Source organism: Perna viridis, chromosome 1 (genome assembly GCF_037379345.1).
Source record: "Perna viridis isolate PV_CMFRI_1.1 ecotype Kerala chromosome 1, ASM3737934v1, whole genome shotgun sequence".
Lineage (NCBI taxonomy): Eukaryota > Metazoa > Mollusca > Bivalvia > Mytilida > Mytilidae > Perna > Perna viridis.
In genome coordinates, this window is record NC_142445.1 from 2,125,500 (window position 1) to 2,145,182 (window position 19,683).

General features: G+C 33.0%; 1 protein-coding gene across 1 annotated transcript; it reads left to right on the plus strand.

Annotated features, from left to right (window-relative positions):
* The first annotated feature begins 391 nt into the window (after window positions 1–391).
* Window positions 392–19,604, plus strand: LOC148626821 (histidine ammonia-lyase-like). Its single transcript, XM_088544578.1, has 22 exons — window positions 392–726; window positions 1,242–1,308; window positions 3,312–3,342; window positions 4,332–4,406; window positions 4,835–4,907; window positions 5,026–5,092; window positions 5,407–5,444; window positions 6,643–6,768; window positions 7,131–7,270; window positions 7,560–7,607; window positions 8,170–8,221; window positions 9,925–10,020; window positions 10,226–10,321; window positions 11,989–12,047; window positions 12,454–12,534; window positions 13,615–13,680; window positions 14,350–14,428; window positions 14,682–14,768; window positions 14,983–15,117; window positions 18,738–18,846; window positions 19,140–19,209; window positions 19,461–19,604. The coding sequence occupies exons 1-22, from the start codon at window positions 495–497 to the stop codon at window positions 19,602–19,604; spliced, it is 1,971 nt and encodes a 656-aa protein (XP_088400704.1). The 5' UTR covers window positions 392–494.
* Window positions 19,605–19,683: the final 79 nt, after the last annotated feature.

Below are 19,683 nucleotides of genomic sequence, written 5' to 3' on the forward strand. Positions count from 1 at the left end.
AAAGGCCATCCATCTTTAATCACATTTTTTTCTTTCGAATTAGTACCCGCGAACTTGATCTTTAACACTTTATATAACGCTAATAATATCTAATGCGAAAATGATATCCGGCCACAAATATGAATCAACAAAAACAGCAATTTTATAAAGTATAAACAAAAAATAGCAACCGCGAAAGTATAAACAAAGAATAGCAACTGGGAATTTCACGTTTACAATATTCACCAGTGTATTTAGGGTAGTACATAGTTATGACAATTCAAATTAAACAAATAAACAAAAATTGAATTGTGATAACAGAGGATCTCTGTAATATCTAGGCGAACCGTTTTTGTTCTGATCGTTACCAAACTGATAAGGCATTCACTATGTGTACTTTGAAGCTATGTCATAGTTTAAGGCCAATGGCATCTGTCTATAATCTATTATGATTCTTGATAAAACAAATGTTCAGTCTTAAGAGACTTTCCTTTACTAAGATAAAGTAGAGAACAATGAAACTGTCGTGTAGAGTAAGAGGAGATTGGTTTGCTGTTCCATGTAAAGGATCCGAGACAGTCAGATGGCTAGGAGATGAAACTTTGAGGAGATATTATAAAGCAAAATGTTCTTCGGGTCATGCTACTGAGAAAGTGTACGAAGTTAGGAAGGCAAAAGGAGGTGCCATATTAGATCAAGATGATTCACTTAAACATGTTCTGGATGACAATGATTTCGTCACTGTAGGTACGTCTATATTCCACGTTCATTTTTCTTATCTTAAGTAAATGAGAACTTGATTTTAACATGTGCATGCGCATCCCTGTGTTTAAACCTTATACATTCATCGACAATCACTTAAACAGAACTTATTAATTAATCGTTTAGAAAACCTAGTAGTCGATAAATAGGAAACAGTTGAAATCAAAAATTAATAATTCTAAAATACATTACTGTTTACCAGTAAAAAGTCTATTTACTTCTTAGAAATGATGAAGTTTGATATAAATTTTTAATACTTTGTAAAAATAATAATATAAACGCTTAAATATTCATTAACAACCTATTTTTTTTTAAATTGGTTGTTACCGGTCCATTTCTACATTCTACCCCCTACCGTTAATGACAATTACTGCTCAAAAAGAAAAAAACCGACATTTTGATACCAAGCTACAACGCGTATATTCCTGTCAGCGTAGTGTCAGTAAGTTGGCATAGAAATCGTCGGAGAGAAATGCTCAGTTATTTTATGTTATTTATAGTTCTAGAGAGTGACCGCTCCAGTCCAGTCACAGGCCCGGCAGAACCCGTTTATTACGAAGAAAAAGTGTATCCTTTTATTATTTACTATTTCAATGTTCCTGATATGAACAAAAACATGAAGCAAGAATAATAAACATCCCCATTTTTTATACATGTACAAGTATGGCCGTAGACTGGTATTGCCCGAAGAGCAAATTTGAACATATACGTTTTATTTTGAACGTGTTTGCATTGTCTAGAAAACTTCTCCATTTATTGATATCAATAATTGAATTATGCACATGTTGATAAATATCCATTAACGTGTTACTAAACATCTACATATTACAATGCTTCTTCCTTGAAGGTGTATTTGCATGGATGTGTTGAACTTGCTATGTCATGTTAAGAATTGGCCATTTCACTTTATATAGGTTAGCTTGATAAAATTTTGGGCTCAAAGTTTATTTTAGATGAACAGAATACTAAAGTGTGGTATCTGTCAGTTACATGGATGGCCTTCATTTTAAAATGTAGGGGCCATAAACTCAAAATCAAATAAGAGCATCTCTTTAGTAGTTAATAAAATCATATTAAAATTTTATAACAATTGCTCAACCATAACTATAAAGTCATTGCACGAAAACCAAGTGAAAGTGGACGCTGACACGAGGTTGGAATTCCGTTCCTCCAGACAATGTCTAGCACTGCTGGAGCAATAAAAAGACCATCCGTTTAGGCCAAAAACAATGTTATCGGTCACATACAGACCATTCTTCAGACCCCTTATAAAATAATAAAGTCTGCCATATGTTTTTTTTTCTATCCCAGATGGAAAAACAAAGAGTTAGAAATACTGGTTGTTTATATTTAGAATCGATTGTAAACACACATGACGTCGTGGATAATTCCTTTTGGAATTCGGCACATGAGATATTTTTTGTTTTGACCGCCATCAAACCAAAAAAATATCTCAAGCGCCGAATCCCAAAAGAGATTTGGCCGTGGACCGTCTAAAATTATTAGTTGTTTAGTCTTTGCATATTTGGTTTTCATTGAATTCTGAGTTTGGTGTCACTATAACGACTTATTTCATTTCAAAAGTTTTAAATAAAAATAAATCCGTACCTACCGACCCTACAAAATTACAGAATGGTGATCGGAAACATAACTTTATTTTTTCGGCCTTGGAGATTTCTCATCAATTGACTGGCATGCACCAACAAGTTGACTTACCTATCTGTCTTACATGCACTTGAAAGTGTTGATTTTATTCCGAAACAAATGTCGCATTGTGTACAATATAATTAAGCGAAGCGTCCAGATTACAAATAGACCCTTTCGTGGTAAGCTGGTGAGCATGCTCTATATACACTTCTGCGAGGTAGGGCTTGGGTATAACAAAAGAATTTTCCTCGCGGAAGTATATATTGAGCATGCTCATCAACTACCCCAACGTTAGCACAAAGGGTCAATTGGATCACTAGGTCACGTATCGACATTAAATCACGTGGTAATGCATTTAATGAACGAAAGAATGAACGTGGTCACATGACTACTATAATTTCCCCGAATACACCATGACCCACACACACGGGTATGACTATGCCCGGGGACTGTGTAAACGCTTCGATGCTTTACACCGTCCGTGAGATACCCCAAATAATAGCCAAGGACGTTAAGAAGCCCCTCAGTCCGTCATTAATTACAAATACCACATATGAGTGCAAACCGGGTGTAACAGTATTGAGTATATATGTGAGCACGAAAACAAAAACTGAACCAAGTATAGGACTAGTAAGCTGTTGGTCAGCGTCTCTCATATCGTGCAATTGATTGACTAAACTGTGTTACGAAAGATTTTTTTAAAGGATTTTAGTAGTTTATATCCACAAAGACAGTCGAATTATCAACTCAACTATCTGCTAGAACCAACGATGTCCTAGATTTATAATGTACGAAATGAAACGGATATACGGAAAGTGCTATCGTTTTCAACTTTATTGTATGTAGTGTTATTTCATAAACACAGTCAAGTTTTCCTAGCATTAAATAATATTCATATTTATGAAATTTCCTGAACATAACAGATCAGAAGCTGATATAGAAACACCGAAGGAAGTGAGTTTAAAGGGTTTTTATATATTTTTATTTAGTTCGGTGCTGATTGATCAAACATATAGTATAGTCGTTTGTAGTGATTGCACATTCTTCAAGGTCGGAAGACTATTGTATATATTTTTGTAATCGTAATCCTCATTATCCCTGTTAATTGTGATTTTACAGCGACCCCTGATTGGCTGTACATGGGATGCCAAGAACTTCATTGATTGCCTTTACTTCCTCTTGAAGAGATATAATGACATAGAAACAAATAGACATCAGTAAAATATAAATTATATAATTAGAATAATGTTATAATTCAACTTACATGACCTCTAAATTTACAATTTAACTATATTACAACAAAATATATTTCATGATACGGACTAATTACTCCTGGGGTGGAGGTGGGGTGGGTTGATATTTCCCGTATTCTCATAAAATTGAAGAAATCTATTTCGTCAGATGTATTTACCAATTTACCCAGAAATAATCCATATAAGTCAGATTCATCACGCTTGTACAGGTAGATAAACAAGCACAACGGAAAATGTTCATTAAGAAGGTCAACAAAAAAACAAAAAAAACCAAAACCAACCCCACCTTGAATTATTAAAACTGCAGATTTCGCACTTTTTCAAGATAAAAAGAAGTTACCCCAGGTTCACTCAAATCGACACCAACTAACTGTCTCTTTAAAAAAAAGTAAAATTGCTATATACAAGTAGATAATTCAATATATGGTGTATCTATAATTGCAACAAGTCCGAGTTGCTCATTTACTTTTGTTACTTTGTATGTATGATTTTAGTTATTTTATGTTCTTTCTTGTGTATATCTGTTTTCCATGTCTGGTCTTTGTCCCTGGATTACATTCTTTTGATTACCGCTATAACCTTGGTTCCCTTGATTACTCTTTCGCCCTCAGTAAAAACTGGACACCATATAGAGAACCTGTTTTTGTCTATGTGCTTTTGATTAATTGTGCTCAATATGTTTACTTTCAGTTCTTATCTTTGGATGGTAACAGTTTGTCCTTAGATGACCTTGTTAGACTGGGAAAAGGACATTACTTGGTTAAGGTCAGTAACTGTTGTTATACACTGTAATATTTAACAGAATAGATATCATGTTATTTCAGTGGAATCTAAAAGTGCAAAACTATTATTTCTAATTAAGTTGAAAATTTTATTCTTTCAAGAAGTGTTGACATTTCCTTTCTTTGTTGATAATTAAAGAGTAGTCAAGGAAACGAAGATTCTAACCAGTGGAAATCAAAAGAATGTAATCCAGGGACAAACACAACAAAGAACATAAAATAACCAAAATAATATGTACAAAGCAACAAAAGTAAATGAGCAACTCGAAAATTGGACCATGGAACAGGTGCACCGGTAGGGTAAGCGTCCTTTGCTTTTCTAGAAACACCCGTTAAAACACCTAAAAAACATCATTGAAAGCTGTATATAGCACACGTTGTTAACTTAAGCAATTCAATGATGAATTTCAGTTGACAGTCGATTCCGAGCAAAAAGTACAGAAAGCAAGAGATCTGCTTGAGGACATTGTTGACAAAAATAAAGGTAAGAGTGAAGACCTTAAGTGTAATACAAATTAACAACACGGACAATTTTGCGACTTACTCATCATGCTTTATGTATATATTTGACTTGTTAACCTCGAGTTTTTTTATCATTGTAGTGGTGTATGGCATTACTACTGGTTTTGGAAAGTTTGCTAGAGTTATTGTTGAGAAAGACAAACTTGTGTAAGTGAACGATGTTTATCCTAAATTTAACATGACCGATAACCTAAAAGAGTTTTAACTGTACCATTCTTAATTGTAATGGTATTGATGAAAATCTTAAAACTTTGAGTATTTGATAATAAATAACAGCAATAGTACGCATATACACATGTACAATGTGGAGCTTGGTGTGGTCTTGGAGAAATATATTATTTTTTATTCTGTGTGCATTATAAAGGGAAAAAAGTTAAGATTTGCACGGTTTTCTTAACTTTTTAGGTGTTTTTTTTTTTATCTTGGTTAGTTATCAATAGAAACTATTCGGATTTTTCCAGAGAACTACAGGAAAACTTAATCAGATCACATGCGGCAGGTAAACCCTATCATTCATTGTTATAAATGTTTTATCTTAAAGCCTTATGATATGCTTTCCAGGGATGCGTTCAAATACTTAGTAATATTGTCGATTACTTTGGATTTTTTGTCAAATACATTACATTGCAATTACTTTGATTTTTAAAATGTATTTGATTTTTTCAAATACTTTTGAAAATGTTATTCATTACTTTTCAAATACTTTATGTTGTGAAAGACCACAATATATACCGATAAAGAAACAAATGATCACTTTAAAAATAGAAAAAAAATCATTTTACTTTTAAAACACACTATTTTATTATTTTTTGTTTGACACTTTCTTTATCACTTCCACACCTTTTCCAATTTCCAATAATATTGTTATTTGAGTGTCTATATATGACATCATGGCACTTGGGGAGACACGAGATTGAGATATTACACATAGCTTTATTGCTTATTATTATTTTTTTAATAAGAAAAATCATTGATAAGTACTTCAATATTATTGTCTTGTCTTATTATAACAATATTTCATTAGTTTACGGTTTCGTTTTTACAAGAGAAAAAATATAAAATTCCCATTTCGCCTTAGTACGTTTTCACCTTTTTTATATGTAATTTGACAACTAAGGCGAAATGGGAACACACCAGAGAAAGACGGGAACAAAATTGTTTGAAGTGTAACATATGATCAAAGGTGTAACCAATGTATTTTGATGTTTGCCAATTTACTCTTTAAAAACATGGTTGTAAACGTATAACTAATCAACACTCGTTTACTGTAATATTGTTATTTTAATTTATTTTTTTATTATGTATTATTCATATTGTTTGATCAATCTTGCCAAATTAGCTTACATAACTTCCTCCAGAAAACCGTATCAGAAAGATCAATTTATCATTAAACTGCTGTGTATTTGAAATGTAATGGAAAAGTATAAAAAAAAATGGATTTTTTTCTCAAAAAAAATGTATTACAATACTTTCAAATACATATAATTGAAAATTCCTTCAATTACAAATACTTTTCAATTACTTCCAAAAATGTCCTTAATTGTAATTGTATGCAATTACCGATTTCAATTACCCCCTGATGCTGGAAGAACTTTTACTTTATAAATTTTAGCACACTAATGATTTATACATAAAGGAAAATGTGTTGACAAATACTTATGTAGTAATAGACTCTTGCGGAATCATTTACATTTTAGGAGTTGGACCACCTCTGTCTCCAGAGCGAACACGGATGCTGCTAGCTATTCGAATTAATATACTTGCCAAGGGATTCAGTGGGATATCTTTAGCCAATTTAAAGAAATATATAAAAGCATTCAATGGTAAATAGACATACCTATTTTGTCTTTGTCTCTTTGATATCTGTACATTCCAGATGTGTCTCTTTGATATCTGTACATTCCAGATCTGTCTATTTGATATCTGTACATTCCAGATGTGTCTCTTTGATATCTGTACATTCCATATCTGTCTATTTGATATCTATACATTCCAGATCTGTGTCTCTTTGATATCTGTACATTCCAGATCTGTCTATTTGATATCTGTACATTCCAGATCTGTCTCTTTGCTCATTTACATTTAACGACTCGATGAATCATTTGGTTTGTTTTTATATTTCTGTCTACCTTGCAATCTTTACTCTGTTTTAATAACTCAGCTTTTCTTTATTACTTAATTACAGCATCTTGTTTGCCATGGATACCAGAAAAAGGAACTGTTGGAGCAAGTGGAGATTTGGCGCCTTTGGCACATCTCGCCCTTGGAATGATGGGAGAAGGAAAAATGTGGAGTCCAAAAAGCGGATGGGCAGATGCAAAATACGTATGTCAGCGTTGGTTTGTACATCTCGGACATGAATTGCGTTTTCAAAACAATATACTACACTTCTCTTCTGTTCGCTAACAACACGAAGACTACTAGATAAAAACAATGGAATATGTTAAAATATTTTCTTACTTTCTTCGGCAACATTTCTATCCAAATTTAAGAGAATGCGATGTTTGATTTGAGAAAAGTATTCAGTTTGTTCCGTCATTCTCTAAATGCAAAAAAGTGTGATATTAGATAGTAAGTACATGTAGTTTAAAAAAAAACATATTTGTGTTTTTAGGTACTTGAATTCAACAATTTAGAACCAATTAAATTGGGACCAAAAGAGGTAAGGTTCTTTTGTTACTGAATTGTTTCATGTCGTTTGAATTCCTTTGTTTTAAAATTAATCATGTACAAAAGATGCATGTATGATAAAAACAGGAACAAACACTTAATCTTTTTAATAAAGATGATTATAAAAAAAAAGCATGGAAAACGAAACCTTATAATTCTTTAACATTAACTAACATTCGTTGTAATATCGAAATTTCCTTGGTAACGTCGTCATTATAAGCACCACAATAACAAAAAGACTTTCCTAGGCAAGTGTTTGAGGGAGCGAGAGTGGACTCAAAACCCTGACTTGGGAGGATGGTGTTGATATTACTTTCAAGATTTCAAAGATTTTTAATGTACATTTTTACAGATATATTGAACAGTTGCATTAGAATAGATACTGTATTTAAAAACTTGTTGATGTCAATTCGATGTTTCCGTCGACGCGTCGTCAGTAAACCCAATTTGCAACATTTAATTCGTCAATTAGCCTTCTAAAACAATTATCTGCCAATTTGTATGTGCTTGAGACCTATTATTAGTTTTGTAGATTTTGTTTTGTTTTATTACAGGGTCTTGCGTTAATCAACGGAACACAACTGATAGCTGCTTTAGGAGCCGAGGGTATTCGATCATATATTGTTATATATATCAAACGTTCTGGCAAAAGTTTTTATACAAGCCTTTTTATTTTATTATTTGCAATCATCTATAACCTGCTTGTGAATACAGTGGCACATTAAGGGACTATTTTCTTTGAGAAAAAAAATGTAGCAATTGACATAAGCTCCGTGATAAATCTTCCTACAGAAAGCGTGACTCCTCGACTATTTGTCAGAATACAATAGCATTAAAGCCTATGATTTTGCAACCTTTTATACTTCAATTCCCAATTACACAAATAAAACCCCGACTCAAAAACATTATACATCGTTGTTACTCCAGAAAAGACAGTAAACCTACATACAGATACGTAGTAAAAACGATCTGAAATCATCTTACAAATATACCCAAAAAGATGCTGGAATTTTGTTATCAAACAACATATTTGTCTAGTGTGGTGGACGTGTTTTTCAACACACGATCGGCATTCTAATGGGAACAAGTTGTACTCCTCTACTCGCTGATATCACTCTTATGAAGCTGACTGCATAACTGATCTGATACAAAGGAAGGAACATCGTTTAGCCAAATTTTTTGATCTCAGGTTCCGCTATATAGATGACGTATGCTGTTAAATAAGCCTAGTTTCGGGGATTTGATGCATCGCATCTACCCTAAAGAACTTGAGATAAAGGATAATAAAGCTACTGTGAACTCAGTCTCATATCTTGACCTACCCTAACTAAAAGAAAACTATTGATCAATCTATACGACAAACGCGATGACTATTCATTCCGTACTTGTCAACTTTCCTTTCGTCTGTGGCGTATGAAGTTTTCATATAATAACTTATACGTTATGCCGTAAACTAGCAGAATATTTGTACCATGTTAGACTTCTTACAACTTGGAACAGGTTATGTCACTCACTACCAAATTGAAGTCATCACTACAGAAGTTTTATGGTCATCCACATGAACTCGTTACGGTGTATCCATTTACACCACAAGAACCTATTTGTTCAACGTGTCATAGCTTATCTTTCCTCATTCGTCTACCCCGGTCTTATCTTATATGAGCAACTCGGTGGGTGATTCTAGAAAAGCAGAGGACGCTTACCCTACCGATGCACCTGTCCATGCTCCCAGTTTTTACTGGAGTCCAAGTTGCTCATTTGCTTTTGTTTCTTTGTACATATTATCTTGGTTATTTTATGTTCTTTGTTGTATGTCTGTTTTCTATGTCTGGTCTTTGTCCCTGGATTGCATTCTTTTATTACCACTATAACCTTGGCTCCCTTGATTACTCCTTAGCATACTATCAATAAACCCTAAATAGAATGTTTCAAAAAAAGTTCACACCACCTGAGTGCATGAGTTACTAACTTACTCGACTTTATTTTGTCTGTTTTCAATGTCTGGTCTTTGTCCCTGAATTGCGTTCTTTTGGTTTCCGCTAGAATCTCGGTTCCTTTGATTACTCTTGAAAACTGCCATAAGGAACTGATTTGCCCATACGACTTCACTTCAATAAAAGAAGTACTTATTAAGTGCAGGCTGAATCAAAATGTACCGCCAATACGTCAAAGTACTTTTTTCTTTGTTTGTTTAATTTGTTCTATTATAGAATTAAAGAGTCACCACTTTCAAAATTGATTTTATATGTAAAAATAAAGTATCATAATTAATTTTAATTCTCGTGTTTATTTTCAATTTGATAATTTAGGAGTAGAGAGGGCAGAGTCAATAGCTAGACAAGCAGATATTGTTACAGCATTTACATTAGATGTACTGAAGGGCACTACAAGAGCATTTGACAGTAGTAAGTTGTTTTAATTTATTGTTTGATATAAACATCCATAAGACTAATAATAGTAACTGAAAGATGATTGGATCACTTTAATAATTTTATTTTTAAATACGGAATATTTGTGTAGTTTGTAAAAATAAGTTTGAAAGAAGTATCTAAATGGTTCATATGGTTGTAATATGTAAAACTGTTTTCATAAACAATGTTGTTTCTTTAGATGTGCATAGTATTCGTCCACACAAAGGCCAGATAAAAGTTGCCAGAAGACTGAGATCACTTCTGCATTCTGACACACATCCCTCTGAAATAGCTGGTATGTTCGCTCTGTTCTTTGTTTATATATTCTTGTTATTTTTTCATTTAATTTCTGTCAACTTTTTTCATTATTTATTATTAATTTGTATTTTTTATTCATAATTTGGTACTAGTGACTGTCATCTAAGGCTATACTGTTATATTTTAATTTCACAAGTAACACTCTTTCGGATTGGATAGAAAAATTGTCCCTTGTCTCATATACCAAAATTTGTATTGTGATTATGACGTCATCAACCTTTCCTTAAGGATTTACTCGTTGAATTCTGATACTAGATTTAAATTATAAGGAATGACTGTTATATTTTTCGGCCTACTTGAAAATAACCTGCGTAGATTGTTATTTAGTGTGCACCACGTGATTGAGGTCAATAGTCATTCCTTAAGTTTGAACTTCTTGTTTGCGGACAAGTGCCATAGTGTAAGAGTAGTCAAGGGAACCAAGGTTCTGGTGGTAATCAAAAGAATGTAATCCAGGAACAAAGACCAGACATGGAAAACATACACTACAAAGGACATAAAGTAACTAAAATAATACATACAAAGTAACAAAAGCAAATGAGCAACCCGGACTCCACTAAAAACTGGGAGAATGAGCTAGAAACACCCGCCGAGTTGCTCATAAAAAAGTCAAGTGTTGGGTAGACGAAAGAGGAAAGGAAAACTATGACACGTTGAACAAATCAGTTTTCATGGCGCAGATGGATACACCGTAACGATCCACGAGTTCATGATGACGACCATAAAACTTTTGTAGTGATGACTTCAATCTTGTAGCAAAATAACGTTGTTTCAGAAGCCTACTTGGTAGAAGTTTAGCGCGATACAAAAAGTCTGCGTAGGTCAAGATATGAGGCTGACTTCACAGTGTCTGTAGTATCCCTTATCTCAAGTTCTTTGGAGTATATGCGATTTATTAAATCCACGAAATTAGGATTGCTAAGTTAATAAGTCATCTATGTAGCGGAAAATGAGATTAAAGGATCTAGCTAAACGTAATTCTTTCTTTCGGATCAGATCAGCTAGACAGTCAGACTTATAAGAGTGAAGGAATAGGTCAACAAGTAGAGGAGCACAATTTGTTCCCTTTGGAATGCCGACCCTTTATTGAAAAACGCGTCCACCACACTGGACATATATGTTGTCAATTAAAAATTCCAGCATTTTGTAAACATCTTCTATATATTTGAAAGATGATTTGGAATTATTTTTTACAAAGTATGAGGAATCTCTACCAAGAACTATATATTTGTATCTAGGTGTACCATCTTTTTTGGAAAGACAATGTTGTATAATGTTTTAAAGTCGTGATTTTAACTGAGTATGGGGAATAGAGGTATACAGTGTTGAAAAATCATAGGTTTTAATGCTATTGTATTCAGGTAATTGTCTTGAACTGATGGTCTCCGGAAGATCTTTCGAATTTTTCAGGATCCACATTGAATTAATACAACTACGGGAGTAACAAGTGTTTTGGTAGGACTGCAGACCCTCTTTGACAGCTGTGAGTATAGAAGTTAAAAGTTTTGAAAATGTACTCATGTACTCAGTTTTAATTTTAAAAAATGCATTTCCTAAAGAGTTGTAAGGGAAAACTGTTGACTGCAGCTATCTTCGTAGCAGTACAATGCTACATACTGTTAATAAAGTACAAGTTTCTTTCAGAAAGTCATAGATTTTGCGACAGAGTTCAAGATGCGTACACGTTGAGATGTAGTCCACAGGTATGATATTTACATTTAATACTTTCAATATTTCAATGCAAGACTGAAGCTAGAAATTATATGTATCAAGGTTTTAAATACGAATGATAAAAAATAACGTCAAAATAAAACCGAAATTGAGTTTTTTTGCAAGTTCGATGGGTAATTTAAAAACTCAGGAATATGATAGTGATGTATATAGGCAGTGTATTATTTTAGGTACATAGGATAATTAATGCCACCATTGACATTTTAAGAGGTATTATTTTAGGCACATGGAATATTTGATGACACCATTGACTTTGTAATAGATAGTATTTTAGGTACATGGGATAGTTAATGACACCATTGACTTTGTAAGAGGTATTATTTTAGGCGCATGGAATATTTAATTACACCATTGACTTTGTAATAGATATTATTTTAGGTACATGGGATAGTTAATGACACCATTGAGTTTGTTAGAGGTATTCTTACTACAGAAATCAACAGCGCAACAGACAACCCTGTATCCTTCTATAATTAAGTCGATGACGCACTAAATTCTAACTTCTGATTATGTTATATTATCAACTAACTTTAAAAAAATATCTAAACTATTGAGTGTTCCTTTTGCCTTCATGCCCACACGTTTACTCTTGAACCGTTTTAAGCAAATGAAATCATCTTTGTGGAACTTGTATATCAAATTTATTAGAAGCTATGTTAGAGAGTAATCAAGGGAACCAAGGTTATAGCGGTAATCAAAAGAATGTTATCAAGGGACAAAGACCACACATGGAAAACAGACATACACCTCAAAGAACATGAAGTAACTAAAATCATACATACAAAGTAACAAAAGCAACTGTAAAACTTCTCAAAATCAAAATATCATTTTTGCTTATAGTCTGCGTCACATAAATAACATACTGTTAAAATTTGAATAAAAATATTTTCTACGACTTTATTGACACCTACCGTCGTTTAAATTGTCTTAAATGACTTGCTCATTCGTTTAGCCAAACGGCTTCTCCCTAAACATTGAATCGTTAAATTCCGGTCAGATTTTAATTCTAGGTGCCAATATTTACATTGTAAAAAGTCGGCCATGTTTACAGTGATCGGGTTGCTAGGAGATGTTGTTTACGTTTAAATGGTTTGTCCAAAAACCGAAGAACCCAGAATGCACTTCGGCGTTATTTCGGATATCTCGGATTTATTTTACGCGAACAACGTACAATACCGAGAAGTTGATCAAGCAGACGATTGTCACCGGAGTTCGACGGGAACTTATGAACTTCGTTTGTAAACAAATCGTCCCGTAAAAACCAACATGGCGGATATTAGTATGGGATTTTCCCGTAAGGATTTGTTACGCATGATTTAAGCTAATAAACGACTTGTTTTTGAGAAGCTGTTTGGCTAAACGAATGAGCAAGTCATTTAAGACAATTTAAACGACGGTTGGTGTCAATAAAGTCGTAGAAAATATTTTTATTCAAATTTTAACAGTATGTTATTTATGTGACGCCGAGTATAATAGATTAGACTATGAGAATACAACAATATTTCTCTCCATAGAACTATATACTTTAACAAATAAAAGATGGTATTTGCTGACCGGATGGAGATTATATCTGGTGGAAATTTTCACGGAGAATATCCTGCAAAAGTAATTATTCAGTGACATTTACAAGTACACTATATTCACTTTTAAAAAATGGATGTCACTGATTTTCCGCTTTGCACATAACATGTTGGAGAGTGACGACTGGTTGGTTCGGAGCCAGGACAATGTGTTTGAGTGGAGTGATATTCCTTTTCGTGGGTTGATTGTTTCCGTTTGTTCGGATGAATGTCTTGCTATGAATGTCGGACTAGATTAAAGCAGGGTCAACCATTGAGCAGATTACCTCGTCCTGATATGCATGAAACATCTGCGTCTTAATATTAAACTACAATCAGTCAGTTATTCATTCTAAATCATATCACCTTCCAACTGAATAACATGAACAACTTTTGTTACAAAAACAACCAGAACAAAAATTTAAAATACAAAACAGCAAAAAATATGAGTAAATAAAATGTCAATATTATATACTATAACAAACAACAGTGTCATACAAAGCTTATTAATTAAACTAATTAGGCATAATGTAGGAAATAAAACCTGTTTAATTTCAAAACGTATGAACGGAATCCGATAGCTGATCACGATCATATTCTCTCTAGTGAACAGATATTAAATTTGCATACCCTAAAGCAACATAGGGTTAAAATGTATAAAAAAATTATCACATAAAATCAAAACTGAGAACATTAATTCGATTTTTTCTTGCAGGCTTTAGACTATTTAGCCATCGGTATTCACGAACTTGCAAACATGAGCGAACGTCGGATTGAAAGACTGGTAAATCCAGGTACTGAGGAACCATATAAAATCTTATGCCTTAACTGCTGTTTTCTTTAAAAGTTTCTCTATTTGATACAAGGGTCTTAAACAATCTGTCATTAAGAATGTCTTTTTTTTAGATTGCCATATTTTTGTTCTGTTCTCAAACAAATGATATTATTCTCGTGTTAGTATGACTTTGCCGGACGTTAAGATGAAAATATTAATTATAATCATAAAAATGTTGTATACATATATAAAAAAATGTGTGATTTTGACAGCATACAGCGAGTTACCGGCCTTCCTGACACCAGATGGAGGGTTGAATTCAGGGTTTATGATTGCCCATTGCACAGCAGCTGCACTAGGTAGAGTATTATTTGTTAAAAAACATTTTAAGCGTTACAATTGAATTAATGCATTCTTGATATTTTGTTGAAGGATCTCTAATTTTTAAAATTTCCATTCAATAAAGTTAGGCGAACATTTTTAAAAATTTTACTGCTGGAATCAAGTTGCTCCTTAATGACACTGAAATTCTAATTGGTAAGAGGACTAATTTATCATATGATATTACTTTAGTAAGTGAAAACAAAGTTTTATGTCATCCTGCATCAGTGGATTCCCTGACAACGAGTGCAGGAACAGAAGACCACGTGTCCATGGGAGGTTTCTCTGCCAGGAAGTGTCTCAGAGTTATTGAACACGTTGAGCAAGGTATTTGTCAAGTGACATTTTGAATGTCAAGTTTCATGTTATTAAATGGTATCGTAGAATGTTAAACCTTTTGGTGGATAGGTACATTACTTTCCGTTTAATCGTAATTCACCCTCTCTGCACAGAACATAGACTAAATTCGTTTGTCCGCGTCCTTGATAGATTGATATACTAATTGTACCACCAAACTTCATTCATAGCTATAAACTATGTTTACAAATTTTAATTATAATGACAAATTAAGTGGAAAGATTCTAAAGGTCTATTACAAAAACTCTAGTTTGTGAATTAAAATTTACAGCATTAAGGTTTTGGATTGTGTAATTCTTACAGACCACTTGTTACAGCTGAAATATCCAACAAAAAATATGATGTGCATTTGCAAAATCTGGAAAAATATCTCTGCGATACGCATAAGTTATTGAAAGAAACTCTTATTTTTTTTTCAAGGACGATTTATTTCCATACACTGAATGAAAATGTTCACACGATACTTCATTTCTTAATCCCCAACAATGAACTTCTCCAATTAGTGTTCTCATGGATCATAATCACAAGTTTCCTTACTGAAACTTTAACCAAGTATGTTTCTTTATATAGATTATTAGTGCTGCGGACAGGTATCAAAAATGCTTTAATTTTCAAGTGTAATGGGCCTAGAGAGTACACGGCCATATCATATGTCAATGGAAAGATAAATCAGTGTAGTTTTTGAATATCGTACTTATTAAAGTGAAAAACGGTAAAGTTTTCTGCTATTCTGCATTAATTAGAGAAGGGGTCAAAGATCACAGAACAAATTTGCCCCTACAAATGGTTGCGTTTTAGTGCATTTTCAATGATTAAGAGATAATATGACACCGTTGAATATTACAATGTATACCTAGATATTCTTTACTGAATAAAAAATAAAATAAACACAACGTTCTCGATTCGAACTGCAACATGAGCTTTACAAAATGTGTTTGAAGTTACAAATTTTCACATATTTTAACTATTAATTATACTACAATTATAAAATACGAACCTGTTCTGTTTCCGAACTGTTGATACAACCGAAAGGCATGAATATTTATTATCCAAAGTAACTTTTTTTTACATGATCAATAGTTTAAGTGCTTTTTAAGCAGATAGATCAAAGTTTGTCATATTTGTTCTGTTATTCAATAATCGAGCGCTCAACAATGTTCGTTTTAAGGAAATTGGAATGAAGAACAGGATATTCATAGTCAAGACAAAGCACCAAAAATACAAAAATAAGAATAACATGTATAAATATAAAGAATAAGCAAGCCAGGCTTGATAGAAAAAACTGGGAGTTTGGACCAGGTTCATTGATATGATATTATTTTTTACGCCTTTTCTCTGTTTTTCCTTAATCGCCCGTCGTTCTGTTCTTATATAAATGGATTATTTCGAATAAAATCGGCCTTTACTATAATATAGACCGATGAAAAGTTTCCAAGTTAAGAGTGACCTATTTCCGATTCCTAGATATTACAGCATCTTGGTTAGGCAAGGGTTACGATCCTGCCCCTCCCATTGCGTGAAGGGGGGGGGACAAGACCATAACCCTAGGGTAGCGAAGATGCTTTTACAGTTGTGATCCCCTGTATTGTATCCCCTGTTTTTAAACAGTTTTTTGGCCTGGAAAATGATGTTTCCTTTGAATTAATATTCTATATCAACTATGTTACCATTGTGTCCTATTCATACGGCTACTAAAACTGGAGTCTTTGAGAGGTAAAAAATTCTTAGAAGTATTTATTGCATCTGAACTTCTTCTTTTTGCGTTAGAATTTTTCCAAGGAATCCGGTTTGTTTTTATCAACTCGTTTAGTATAGTCCGTTCAGAGCAGCCGCGGATCCAGAGGGGGTGCATGGGATTGGCATCCCCCTTTTTATTGGAAAATTTGTCATTTTCCTGCGTGAAATTGACAAAAAAATTGTAATAATATCCTAACACACACTCCCTTTTCTGAGAAACCACGGCTGGCACCCTCCTTTTCACAGTGTGGTTCCGCCACTGCAGAGGATATTGCAATACAAGCATCAGCCTGGCGCATAGTTAAACATCATAAGACATAAATATTGTGACAACATACATGTAAATGTTTGTACATGCTTCCATGCAAAGTTCAAAATTCACAGTTTATGTATTGTCAAATTTATTACGAAATCCAGCCTTATCATGAACCCCCGAATCGCATTTTTTGTTTGAGAATCCCTGATTCATGGTTAAATCTTTAACGTTTTATTTGAAGTCCAAGCATATAAAGACAAATGTAACAAAACAATATGTATGATTTTTGTGTGTACAAAAATAAATCTCAAACCTTAAGTCTTTTTATCAAAACGTAAGGTAGACTCGATACTTTACATGTGTCATAAAACAGTCCGGAAACTAGACAAATTGTCCGGAAACGATTCCTTGTTATACAATTTAAGGACAATTACTAGTTTAAATATGTGAAACTCATTTTGCAAAGCCCATGTTGCAGATCGAATCAAGAGCGTTGTGTTTATTTTATTTGTTTTTTAAGTAAAAAATACGTAGATACACATTGTAATAGTTTACGATGTCTTATTATCTCTTAATTATTGAAAATGCACTTCAATGCAACCAATTTTAGGGGCAATTTTGTTCTGTGATTAAATAGTCAACTTTTGTCGGAAACGGCTCAGTTCGAAATATCGTTAGCCGTCCGCAGCACTATACGTAACACTATTAAGGTTAATGCGATACGGTGTTAATCATTTATTGCATCAAACCCAAAACATTGAAGTCAAGGATACCATCGGCCATTTTCCCGGTCTGGATCTATTCTTTGTAATTGAGCGACAATTAAGATAGAAAAAAGCATATATTGGAGTCCTACGAAAAACGCAATTATTGAGCATTCTTTCTATTCGTATCTTTATAGTTCTTCGTTTATTTCATTATCGATACCATCCACTCCTTCATTCCAAAACACATATGCTATTTCCGAAATACACAATATGCATAGTGCTAACTGTTTTCAGATCTTTTTTTTCTGAGAAGAATCATGTTACATTAAGATCAAATTATTTCTTTTCATTTGTGATTTACGGTCATCATTGTAAGCTTTTCAACCAGTATGTTTACCTCTACTGGTGCATCAATCATTGGTGAAGTATATGTTTAGTAATGGACGTAAAGTTGTATGTGTTTTCATAAGCTCTATTATTACTCTCTTCTCTTTGTATAATACGAAGTCGTATGTTGACTTTGTATACATTATAGATATTACTTTAATTGTAGTTTCTTGTTAATTGTCCTGTATGACCTTAATGATAAAATAAAATGTACCATGTAAAAATAAAACTAGAATGTTCTATACGCTATATTGTCACCGACTTAAACATTTATTGTAACCGATATGTTGATTGAAATAACCATGACAAAGATATTTATTGACTTTCTCAATTTAAGACATTCTTATTCCGGAACAATGAATGTATAAATAATTCATTATCGACAGTTCTATGAAATCGACGGCCATGCAACTCGTCAATGATAACTCAAGCTCACTGGTTCTAGTTAAACAAAGAAAATACAATATGGACGAGAAATTTATCAATTGTATTTCTTTGAACAGTTATTGCTATCGAGTTGCTAGCTGCTTGCCAGGCCATGGAATTCTTACGTCCGCTTAAATCTACACCACCTTTGGAGGAGGTCTATAAACTTGTCAGAAAAGTTGCTGGGTACGAATTTATGCAATAATAGTACGGACCTACCTATGTACATTAGTCTATTTACTGTTAACATGATCTGTAAAATTACCTTTCGAATTGATTTTAAAATGATTGTTACGAGTCGAAAATAAAATTTCTTTGGAAATTAATGTGGAGAACAAAACTTTATTGTACCAATTTTTCATTAAAACGTGATGATAATGATGTCTAAATAACGGATATGTCTCAATTTTGTACTTTTGTCAATAATTTCTGCATGTTTTTAAAAAATCATTGAAAGACAATATCCTTCACATACATAGCCCCTGGGAGCGAGACCGTTACATGGCACCAGATATAGAAGCTGTCACCAAACTTTTACAAGACGAGAAGGTAATACTAGTACATGTATATTGTTTTAATTGAAACTATTTTTAAGAGACATTTTATGAAATGTAAATAGAAATTAGAATTTATTATTGAGAAATGGTACGTGGAAATAATTAGAAATATATGGAACAAGTTGATAAGATGCATGATGACTATGACATCGATTGTACATTAGATATGACTAAATCATTTGAAATATCATTTATATATCACATTTAGTAATTTCTTTCAATTTTTACTATAATCTTAATTAGGTATGGTATACTGTTAAACCCTTTATGGACAACTATCATTCACAGCAGGATATAGAAACTAGAGTATTTTCACCAACAGCAATAGGCCGCCCAGAAGGACCAGCCCCCAAAAGAAGAAAAACAAGTAGTATATCCCGAAGATAAATATTTCAAAATAAATGTACAGGTCATGAATTAAAACATCTTATTGTTCAGATAAAAAAATTTGACTGATCATCATGAC